Source organism: Chiloscyllium plagiosum, chromosome 2 (genome assembly GCF_004010195.1).
Source record: "Chiloscyllium plagiosum isolate BGI_BamShark_2017 chromosome 2, ASM401019v2, whole genome shotgun sequence".
In the NCBI taxonomy this organism is placed as follows: domain Eukaryota; kingdom Metazoa; phylum Chordata; class Chondrichthyes; order Orectolobiformes; family Hemiscylliidae; genus Chiloscyllium; species Chiloscyllium plagiosum.
In genome coordinates this window covers 18,633,751-18,645,934 of record NC_057711.1, presented here as the reverse complement: position 1 = coordinate 18,645,934, position 12,184 = coordinate 18,633,751, and the positions used below count along the sequence as shown (strand labels likewise).

Here is a 12,184-nt window from a genome sequence, read left to right as displayed (position 1 = left end):
AGGGGTCAAATAAACTTTTCACAAGCAACGTCAAACATGTAGTTCCTGATGAAGGGCTTATGCCTGAAATGTCGATTCTCCTGCTCCCCGAATACTGCCTGACCTGATGTGCTTTTCCAGCACCACACTCTTGACTTAGTTATCATACCAAAGTAATGTTGATAGGTCCTCATTACTCAAGGCCAGCTTGGTCTGATAAATCAAGCTTCCAAAATAAATATCCTAATCAGGAGTTGGGTGCTAAAAGTAAACTATGTTACATACAGTTTTCTTTCCAACTAACTTATGAGACCATTTTCACATTAGTCCATATCCAATACACAAGGTTCTTTGGAAGCTTAACTACAAAGAAATGGTGTTGACCTCACTTTGCAGCAATGGTTATGCTTCTATTTAGATTTCCATTTAAATAGCAACAGTAACAAGTAAAACTCCAAAGGCATGATTAATGAGGCAAATATTGTCTCAAAGCATGAGACAGTAGGACGGGAATCGAAAAACATTCAAATGGTGGATTTTAAGGAGCATCTTAAAGCTTGAGAAACAGAGGGGTTTGGGAATATGATTCCAAAGCTTTGGGAGGAGTTAGCTGCCCATGAAGGACAGAGTTGGAGGAAACTATTTTTAATTGAGAGTTGCAAGTTATAGAAAAAGGTTAAGGTGAAAAGGAAAGGTCTTGGGTATATGGAACACAAGCATCAGAACTTTAAAAATGAACACAGAAATTGCTGGAGATACCCAGCAGGTCTGGCATTTGTGGAGAGAGAGCAAAGTTAATGCTTCAAATCCAGTGACACTATTCAGAACTGGACTTGAAACCTTAACTTTGTTTTCTTGCAAAGATGCTGCAAGACCTGTCACCATACTACATAACATCATCAGTCAGCCTCCGCTGAAGTATTAGTGGTAGTGACCCACTTTCTATTTACGTGTTTAGGTTTCCTTGGTGACATAATTTCCTGCTCTTTTTAAGGAGATTTACCAGGATGTTGCCTGGTCCAGAGGGAAGATCTTATGGGGAAAGGCTGAGGGACTTGGGTCTGTTCACATTGGAGAGAAGGCGACTAAGAGGGTATTTAATAGACATATACAAGATTATCAGAGGATTAGATAGGGTGAACAGTGAGTATTTTTCCTATTATGATGACGTTGGCTTGTAAAAGGGGGCATAGCTGCAAATTGAGGGGTGATACATTTAAGACAGATGTCAGAGGCAGATCCTTTACTCAGAGTGGTAAGGGCATGGAATGCCCTGCCTGCCAATGTAGTTAACTCAGCCACATTAGGGGCATTTAAACAGTCCTTGAATCAGCATATGGATGATGGGATAGTGAAGGGGGATGGACTTAGATTAGTTCACAGGTCGGTGCAACATCGAGGGCTGAAGGCCTGTTCTCCGTTGTATTGTTCTATTTTCTAAGAACCTCCACAGACCCATAGTCTCGCTACCTGGAACACTAACTTACAGATTAGCCAAGGAGCTACATCAAAGACTAAAACATTTAGAAGACGACTCACGCTACTCCATTCACTCCACCCAAGAATTCCCGAAGATCAAAGACATGAAGATAGAAGATGATGAAATAATGGTCTCTTTTGACGTAACAGCCTTGTTCACATCCATCAACACCAACCGGGCCAAGGAGACACTGACTAAATTATTAGAAGAACCAAAAGACACACACACCAAACATCATTAACTTCATCAGCAAGGACAATATCATCAAGCTAACGGACCTACGCCCTACCACCCACTTCACTTTCAACAACAAAACCTACAGGTAAACCAACGGAACACTCATGGGATTTTCAATATCAGGGTTCTTATCAGAGGCAGAAATGCAGAGACTCGAACAAACACCTCTGCCAACCTGCCAACCCAAACTTTGGGTCCGTTAGGTGAATGACACTTTTATCATCACCAAATGGAACAAATTAGAGGAACCCTACAAGACCGTCAATAATACCCTTACTGACATAAAATTCACAAAAGAGGAGGAAAACAACAACAAACTACCATTCCTAGATGTCGCAGTAGAGCGAACAGCCAGTGGGGAACTTCAAACCAACGTCTACAGGAAAACAACATATACAGACCAAATACTGAACTACAGAACTACAGAAGCAATCATCCCAAGACCACAAGCAAAGCTGCATTAGAACATTATTTCAATGAGCCACCACACATACTACAGCACAGAGGAACTACAAAGCATAGAGGAAAATCACCAATAGAGCGTATTTGAAAAGAACAGGTACCCAATGAACACAGTCCGCAGATTTCTCAGCAAAAAACCCAAACAAGTGTCCAGAAACCCTAGCCGCTCTTCTCTACATCAAAGACATCTTGGAAATAACTCAGATTACTCAGATCTCTTGGCATTATGGTAGCCCATAAACCCACCAACACATTAAAACAGCAGCTAATGAACTTGAAAGACTGAATGCAGACAACAAGCCAAACTCATGTCATTTACAAAATACCTTGCAAGAACTGTAACAAACACTACACTGGACAAACAGGCAAAAAACTAGCCACAAAAAGACATGACCCACTCTCACTAGTATCCTTATGTACAGATGAAGAAAGACACTACTTCGACTGGGGGCAACACATCCATCTTAGGACAAGCCAAATAGAGATACGCACCAGAATTCTTAGAAGCATGGCATTCCAACTGGAAGGAGAAAGTGAGGTCTGCAGAGGCTGGAGATCAGAGCTGATCTCCAGGAAGGGCTTATGCCCGAAACGTCGATTCTCCTGTTCCCTGGATGCTGCCTGACCTGCTGCACTGTTCTCGCAACACATTTTCAGCTCATTCCAACTGGAACTCTATCAACAAACACATTGACTTGGACCCCATTTACCACCTTCTGAGAAAAAGAACAGGAATGGCAACAACACAGGAAATGATGTCACCAAGGAAACCTAAACACATAAATATAAAGCAGGTCACTAACACCAGTGCTTCACCGGAGGCTCACTGATGTTACCTATTATGGTGATGAAACGTCTGAAAACGCACCTTCCAGCTCAGCCTGAACCTCAATCTGAGCTACAAATGTTCTCAAAACTCACTAATAAAATAATTATGTCTGGAGGGAAAAGAAAAGATGAAAAAGTTTTGAGATACTGCATTAGTAATTGACGTAACAGGAATGAAGGTTGATTTTCTTTAGTGATGAAGAGGACACAGCATTGGAAATGCTGCTCAGGGTCAAACATGAACATCATTAATCAATATGAGAAAATGGCGCAGTACTGGAATGGAATCATTAGATTGTGACAGGAATTTGATTGTTCAAAAACAATAGTTCTAGCCCTGATAGTGTATCAAGTAAAAATTATAGCGCATCCAGGAATGAATATTGGATAACTAGTACGACAAATCAAATGCAGTACATACTTTATTAATAAACTATAAATTAAGCTTATGAATGGGATAATGACTGATTTAATCAAGTAACAAAAATCCTATACATCCTAGAGGGTGAAGCTAAGTCAATACAATTATAACTAATTTTGAGAAGAATAAATCACCACTCAAATCTTACTATTAAAAATAACTGGGTTGGGTTTGCAGAGAACATAGCAAGACAGTTTTGACAGAATAAATGCAACAATCTTCCCTTGGACAGAGGTTTAATTGTTTTGCTGGTGGATAAACTATATTCAGAATTACTGTTTGTATACCGATATCCCAACCAAATTTCTTAGAATTCTTTCACAGGACCAGAGGATTCTTTGGCACTTGGAGTCATACAGTCCAACCTCAGTCCTTCTCGTCCACATCAATCAGATATCCGAAACTGATCTGGTCTCATTTGGCAGCATTTGGCCCATATCCCTCAAAGCACTTCCTATTCATATACCCACCTAGATGTCTTTTAAATGTTGTAATCGTGTACCTGCCTCCGACTTCCTCTGGCAGCTTGTTCCAGAAATGCACCACCCTCTGTATGAAGTAATTTTTAAGTCTTTCCTTTCTCACCTTAAACCTATGCCCTCTAGTTTTTGACTCCTCCAACCTAGGGAAGAGGACCTTAGCTTTACACTCTATGTCCCTCATAATTTTATAAACCTCTATAAGGACACCCAAAGTTTCTGGTGCTCCAGGGATAAAATGCCCCTGTCTATTCAGCCTCTCCCTATAAATCAAACCCTCCAGTCCCGGCAATATCCTTATCAATTTTTTTGCACCCTCTCAAGTTTAACAACATCCTTCATAGAGCAGAGTGATCAGATTTGTATGTAATATTCTAAAAGTGGTCGCACCAATGTGCAGCTGCAACTCGTATACTCAATGCACTAACCAATGAAGGCAAGCATGCCAAATATCTTCTTTATCACCCTGTCTACCTGCAATTCCACTTTCAAGGAACTGTGCACCTGCATCCCTAAATGTCTTGTTCTGCAATACTCCCCAGGGACCTACCAATAAGTGTACAAGTCCTGCCCCAGTTGTTTTACCAAAATGCATCACCTCACATTTATCTAAGTTAAACTCCATCTGGCACTCCTCAGCCCATTGACCCATTTGATCAAGGTCCTATCGTACTCTGAGATAATCTTCACTATCCACACTACCTATTTTGGTGTCATGTGCAAACCTTACTAACAATGCCTCTGATATTCAGATCCAGATCATTTATATAAATGACAAAAAGCAGTGCAACCAGCACCGAACCTTGAGGCACAGTGCTGGTCACAGGCCTCCAGTCCAAAAAGCAGCCCTCTACTACCCCTTTCGGTCTCCTAACTTCAAGCCAATTTTGTATCCAATTGCCGAGCTCCCTCAGATCTTATGTGATTTAACCTTGCTAACCAGTCTACTTTGCGGACCCTTGAATGCTTTGTTGAAGTCCGTGTAGACAATGTCTACCTTTCTGCTTTCATCAATCTTCTTTGTCACCTCTTCAAAAATCTGAAATCTACAGACCTTATTGAGGTACATAATCCTTGGATTAAGTCAGAATCTGAAATTTCAGTTGAGGAAATTCACATTCTTTTGCTTATTACACCTTTAATAACCTATAAAATCAAGTGTGTTTAAAAACAGATTCTCCAATTTATTAATCTTTATTACAAAGATACACAGAAAAAGCCAGGTGACAAGGAGGATCTCATCATTTACTGAAACATATTACAGAATGATACAGAGATAAAATAAAGAAAAAAATACATTACTTAAAAATACTAATTTTGAAAAATTCACTTGACATGGTCAGCGCTAAGGGAAAAGTTAGGAATGATGGGAGGAATAAATACAATCTTGATTCAAAATAAAGATTTCAGAAACAGTTATACATTTTTATAAACACTTAAAATTGTAATTCTAAGATTTCTTCATTTTCCAGTCCTATTCCAAAAATGCTTGCCTCAGCAATACTAGTGGAGTTTCAGCTGTCTGGCATGATCTTGATGCTTGATCCATTCTCTGCCCATTGAAAGAAATTACACTGTTTTCCTATTCCTTGTGAGCACACATAAAAGTTACGTCCGTTATTGGGGCCAAGTTTCAGCACTGTCCTCATGATGCATCGCTTTCCATGTTTGCAGAATGGAAAATGTAAATCAGCCCACTATGAAATACAAAGTAGAGTTAATTCTCAAGAATTTGCACATAATTGTTTACTTCAAGTTTACAAAATCAGTTTCAAATACTTCAAGTGCTTACTGCATTTCTTTCCACATTGCAGTACAGAAAATGAACATAATTGTATGACATAAGTGAATATTTGTGAAGTGTTTGCAATTTTCAGCAAAACAATGATGACCTTTTCATCAAAGATGAAATCTCAAGTGATATGTAAAGCTTACAATATTTGCTGTTTACATTTAACAATAATACCCAGGATCCAAAACGCTCGCTGACTTACAATAGTACTACGTCCAACAAAACATCTTTTTAAAAGAATCATCCCTACTATCAATTTATAGAACGGTTACAGCACAATTATACCTCATTCAATCTCTCACATCCCTTCTGGCACTCCAGAACAACAATTCGCTTTATCACCCCCACCTAAGTCTTATCCCCATTGTTCTGAAAAGATCTCTCTTTGGGTAATTGTTGAAGTTATGATTGAATCACCACACTCTCAGGTGGTACAGTGTGGAGCCTAACCACTCAATACTGTTACAATCCCGGTGGGACTGAACCACAAAACAATTTAATCATATTTACTAAAGGACCCCAACAGAAGAAATTACCACAAGATTCCAATTACTTCAGTACTGCTGAAAATAAAGGCATTTTGTCAAAGCCTTTCACATACTGGAAGCTTTGTAATTAATGCACAGGGACTTGTTCTTTGTCTTCAAACAACATGTGCACACACTGCCTTGATTTCAACTCTGATTCATTTCTCAGAATCAACCTGCCTGGTTTAAAATTCAGACAAAACTTAGCAATTAACTGTCAGTCATCATTTAATTGTTGTATTTTCTAATGATAATGCCTCTACCTATCAGAGTCCACTTACCAACCAATCAGCGCTCTCGACTTACACTGTAGAAACATTGTTTTCTCTTTACTTTGGTATATCTTGTAAATTCCTTGAGTGTAAAAAGCTTCCACAAAATGTGTTTTTATTCAGCATTTCACTTCCTGGTAACTTACCTTAATACCAATCAGAACCATGCAAATTAAACATGAAATAACAGCAAAGTATAAAAGACAAAATTTCACTTCAAATAGCCTATACAACAAAGATGCATCTTAAACGACCTACATTACTGGTTATTCAAAAAGTAGCACTGCATACAATTGCACAATAGCTGTCCAACTCAATTCAGCTCCCAATTCACATTCACAGGCAGATACATTCCATGTGAAGTCCTTGACATGATTAGCACTGACATGGCACATTACTATCCGGCCTTCTCTTAGTCAGATCATGAGAGTCTTGATGGAGTAGCCTTCCAGCATTACCTTTCAACCAACCCTAAGATTTTATCATGGTTAACCCACTTAACCTGCACATCGCTGCACACTATGGGGCAATTTTTAACATAGCCAATCTACTTAACTTGCCCATCTTTGGACTGTGGGAAGAAAACCCACACTGACAGAGAGAATGTACAAACTCCACACAGACAGTTAGCCAAATTGAACCCATCGTCCCTGGTGCTATGAGGCAACAGTGCTAACAGTGTGCCCACCCGCCTTTAGCTCGCTTATACATCGTTTCCCCAAATGGAGATCCTGAAGTTCAATTTTCCTTCTTGCCAAATAGAAAATCGATCTTTTTGTGGTATTTTGCTGGTTGCTTCTCACACAAACTCCTTGTTCCACTTTATGTCTGCCAGTCACTTTCACCATCCAGCTCTCCTACCTGTGGCTTTCACTATGGTCTGATCTATTTCTGATCTTAATTTCTTTGCTGTTGTGCAATTTCTCAGTCAAACATCACCAGATTACATATACTAGTATTTCATGCTATCCAAGAAAATTGAAATCGATTCGTTCGCAATTGCTGCAAACTCCTTTTCACACATGCTAAAACACTATTACAGACTCCACAGACGTTTTAAAGAAATCTCCAATACTAATCTGGTAATGTTTCTGCATCAAAAATCATCACTCCACATAACAGACTATTCTTCCCCTTGTCACCCAAGGTAGGCTCGCCAATCACTCGGCCTTGCACTCCCTTGTCAGGTCCACATCTCCCCACCAGACAACGCTTCCCTCCCGGTACCTTCCCCTGCTACCGCGGGAATTGCAAAATCTGTGCCCACACCACCCCCCTCATCTCCTTCCAAGGTCCCAAAGGAGCCTTCCACATCCATCAGAGTTTTACCTGCACTTCCACACATCATTTACTGTATCTGTTGCTCCCGATGCGGTCTCCTCTACATTGGGGAGACAGGATGACTCCCCAGAGCGCTTCAGAGAACATTTCCGGGACACTCGCACCAACCAACCCCACCACCCTGTGGCCGAACACTTCAACTGCCCCTCCCACTCTGCCGAGGACATGCAGGTCCTGGGCCTCTTCCATCGTCACTCCCTAACCACCTGACGCCCAGAGGAAGAATGCCTCATCTTCCGCCTCGGGACCCTCCAACCCCATGGCATCAATGTGGATTTCACCAATTTCCTCATTCGTCCTCCCCCCACCTTACCCCAGTTCCAAACTTCCAACTTGGTATCGCCCTCATGACCTGTCCTACTTCTCCATCTTCCTTCCCACCTATCCGGTCCACCCTCCTCTCAAACCTATCACCATTACCCCCACTTCCAGCTACCTATCACATTCTCAGCTACCTCCCCACCAGCCACATCTCCCTCCTGTTTATCTCTCCACTCCCAAGGCTCCCAGCCTCATTCCTAATGAAGGGCTTTTGCCTGAAATGTTGATTTTCCTGCTTCTTGGATGCTGCCTGACCTGCTGTGATTTTCCAGCACCACATTCTTGACTCTAATCTCCAGCATCTGAAGTCTTCACTTTCGCCTTGCAACCAATGAGAACAGTCCTCTTGGACAAGGTTTCCAGTCAGCTGCGGGATTGGGATTAGAAGTGGGTAGGCCCAAAGTTTTGCATTGCTGGCTACAGTGCGAGTTTAGTATTAAATTCTGACCCTGAGCGAATTTCAGAGTCTTTTTTGGAATCAAAACAGCCAATTAATTGCAAATGGCAGGTAGCCAGTTGAGGAAAACAGGGCCATATGCTGCACCCACTAAAATTTCCAGTTAGCACACAAGGTTTGCACCTCAGACCAAAACCCAGTAACTGCATCATGGTTCCCTCATGGTAGGAATGCTGGTGGGGAGGGGAGGGGTTTTGCATTTAATTTCAGGAAGGGCAGTATGTCCCTTCTGTGGAGGAGTTTCTATATTTTCCCAGTATCTTGGTCAATGCTTATTTTTCAGTCAGAATCACAAAACAAAATCTGATAACTATCACACTGCTGTTTGTGTAATGTGGTATGCCATTTGGCTGCCAAATTTCCTACTTTAGTGACTATGTATTAAAAATACTTAACTGCTGTAAAGTGTTTTGAGACCTTCGATGGCAGTGATAGATATACACATTAAAAAAAATGCAAGACTTTCTTGCATTTACAAAATTCTGTATGACTGTAATATGTACATACTGGTTTTCTTCTTAAATGCACAACTGAACAAGTGATGATTAATTCAGTCCTGGATTATCATTCCTAAAGATTTCCTACAAGGTTAAACTGACTGGTCTGTAGGCACTGACTTTTAAACTCAGCCTCCATTACCAACACAGAAACATTTGAAATTCTCCAGTTCCTCTTGCACCTCTCCCTGTTGTCATTAACTTCTCCAAACTTCATGATCCACACCATGCCAAATCTGGCCTCTTGCATGTCCTTCGTGTCCAGTGTTCCAGCACTGCTAGTCATTTCTTCAACTATCAAGGCATTAAGCTCTCAAGTTTTCTACTCACACCTCTCTACCTCCATTTCTTCCTTCGGATGTTTTTTAAAATCTACCACATTAACCAAGTCAACTGTCTTAGTATCTGTCTTTTGAGGCTGAATGAAAAACATTTGCTTGATTATTATCTGTCAAGTACCTTGGGATGTTTGACTATGTTAAAGTTGCTGTATAACTGCAAGCTGCTGATATTGTGGGCTATTTACAAAGGAGACAGTGAATATGATCAGAACTCACCTGCAGGAAAGTTGTGAATTTGCTGTCCCGATGTAATTAATCTCTACATATTAATAATTGCTCCATAGTACAGAACTTAAATATTGTTAGAAGGAGATAAGAAGTTGAAACTCTTCATCTCACCCTTTTAGGGATTAAGATGCCAGAAACAGACATGAAAAGGGAACACACTGGTTTATACAGCATGAGAAGAAGGTGCTGACTGGTTGGTCCATCATTAGCATGGATGTGCTGCAAGACCAGTTAGCTAGCAATCTTTGGTTTCAGATCAATGAGGTAGACTCTGATTGTTCAAGGTGTTATCAAGGATATGCAGCAGAGATTGGCAAAATCCAATGTTGGTTGCTATTTCATTTTGCCTACATAAAACAGGGCCCTGTGTATTAATATATGTAGCTTCCAGCATGCACAAATGAATCACACTGCGAGCTTAACTATTGATTTTAAGTTGGTTCCCAGTGTAACTCTCAACACAGTCCTGATTATTTAATAAATGATTTCCAATAGGAGAATCACATCTAATTATGGGCATACCTTTGAAGTTTGCCAGATTAGGGTGGTTGAGCACAATCTATATATTGCCCACAATGATTAGTCAATGGGACCTGCTGTTTGGTATGGTTTGCCAATTGGAACATACTGCTTGCATACTGGCATCACATGTACAAACTCCACACAAGCAGTCGCCCAAGGCTGGAATCGAACCTGGGACCCTGGTGCTGTGAAGCAGCAGTGCTAACCATTGAGCCACCGTGCCACCCATAGTACTTGCAAGCCTCAGAAAAGAATGCCATAATTTAAGATGATTCTGCTTTTGGACATCTTTATTAAATAATACCAAAAGAGAAAATGCTGATAAATCTCAGCAGGTCTGGTAGCATCTGTAAGGAGAGAAAAGAGCTGACGTTTTGAGTCTAATGACCCTTTGTCAAAGCTGAGATTTTCCAGCATTTTCTCCTTTGGTCTCTTTTGGTTTCAGATTTGAGCATCCACAGTAATTTGCTTTTATTAAATAATAGATTGCTCTAAGAGTCACACTGGAAACAAATTTAAAATCATCAAAACACTTCTCAGAGCTGCTGAGTTGCTCTAGCGTACTCCATTTTGTTTCAGAGTTACAGTTCTTTGTGATTACCTCTTCATCATATTGACAGATAACTCGCTATATCACGCTGCCAATTATGATCCTCATGTTGTCTAAATTGGTGTAACTGTTTTTTAATCTACTTCTTGCATCCCAATCTTGATGAATGCAATTCAAAAACCTTCTCATCTCTTGTTTTGCAGATAATTATTTTAATTGATCATTTTCTGTATAACATGGCTGATGCAAACAAGTCTATTTCTATAGCAGTTTTCTAGATGTGTAAAATATATTCAGATCTACATAATTAAAATTATAATCTTCAGTTAATTAGCAAAATCTTTTTGATTTGCAAACATATTATACAAATGATGTGTAACTGAGCTGAACAAATGTAATTAAATTATAAATAGTAGAAACACTGTTCTACACAATTTACTGTAACATATTACTCAATTATATCCATTACCTAGTACAGATAGCAATTATTGCAATTTCAAAGTAATTTTGAATAGTTCAATCAACAGTCTAGCTACAGTGCCACTGAGGTTTAAAGCAAATTCTGTATTAATTCATTTGCAATGGGATATAAGTCATAGTAAGTCTTGAATACTGTGGTTATTCACCTTCAGGTTTTTGAATGGTGTTGAAGTGCCCTCTGGAGGCTATTTAGTGTAATGGTACATAATCATGAGAGGTATCAAAGTGAATTAAATTGAGGTTACACTAAACTTAGGTTGTGACATTGCAATATTGGACTTTTTAAAAATGAAATCTGTTGTTAATTACTGTCGGACATCGATAAAACTGATTTCAGGTTCACAGATTCTTTTTGCCATATTTAGCTGAAATAATAAAAATGTTCAATGAAAATCATAAACTGCTCATGTTCAAATGACTATTGTGTTTTAATTACCACAGAATTTTTCCTAAATTGATAATGTCACACAGTGTAACCTGGTATCTTTGATTGTCTCAGAATTGATGGTCTGTAGGATTCAAGCAGTTTCTTTAAAAACAATCTCTTTTCTTTTCACTATTCAAAGTTTCCTGTGCACTTGTCTGCAGTTCCAGCTGTGAATCCTGATACAGAACTGAAAACTTCGGCTTTGGGACTGGAAAGCCAACCAGCAGATCTAAAGTTGGTATATATTCAGCTGCAATAATCACCTCAGCAACCTTGGCAGTGCTGACCTTAGTGAAGCTGTTGATATGAAAATCTGTACCACTTGTTTAAATGAGGCCTGTCCCGCTAAATAGAGTCAAAGAGATGAACAGCACGGAAACAGACCCTTCGGTCCAACCCGTCCATGCCGACCAAATATGCCAACCCAATCTAGTCCCACCTGCCAGCACCCGGCCCATATCCCTCCAAACCCTTCATATTCATATACCCATCCAAATGCCTCTTAAATGTTGCAATTGTACGAGCCTCCACCACAGCTCATTC

The 12,184-nt window shown here is 39.9% G+C and overlaps 1 protein-coding gene across 2 annotated transcripts in view; it reads right to left on the bottom strand.

Moving 5' to 3' along the window:
- Nucleotides 1-4,542: 4,542 nt before the first annotated feature.
- The window catches only part of neil3 (nei-like DNA glycosylase 3), a 42,843-nt gene continuing 35,201 nt past the window's right edge, over nucleotides 4,543-12,184 (bottom strand). For both annotated transcript variants that reach the window (XM_043704855.1, XM_043704864.1), the window contains exon 10: nucleotides 4,543-5,583. In XM_043704855.1, coding sequence (XP_043560790.1) covers nucleotides 5,401-5,583 — 183 coding nt within the window. In that variant the 3' untranslated portion in view covers nucleotides 4,543-5,400. The remainder of the gene's footprint in view (nucleotides 5,584-12,184) is intronic.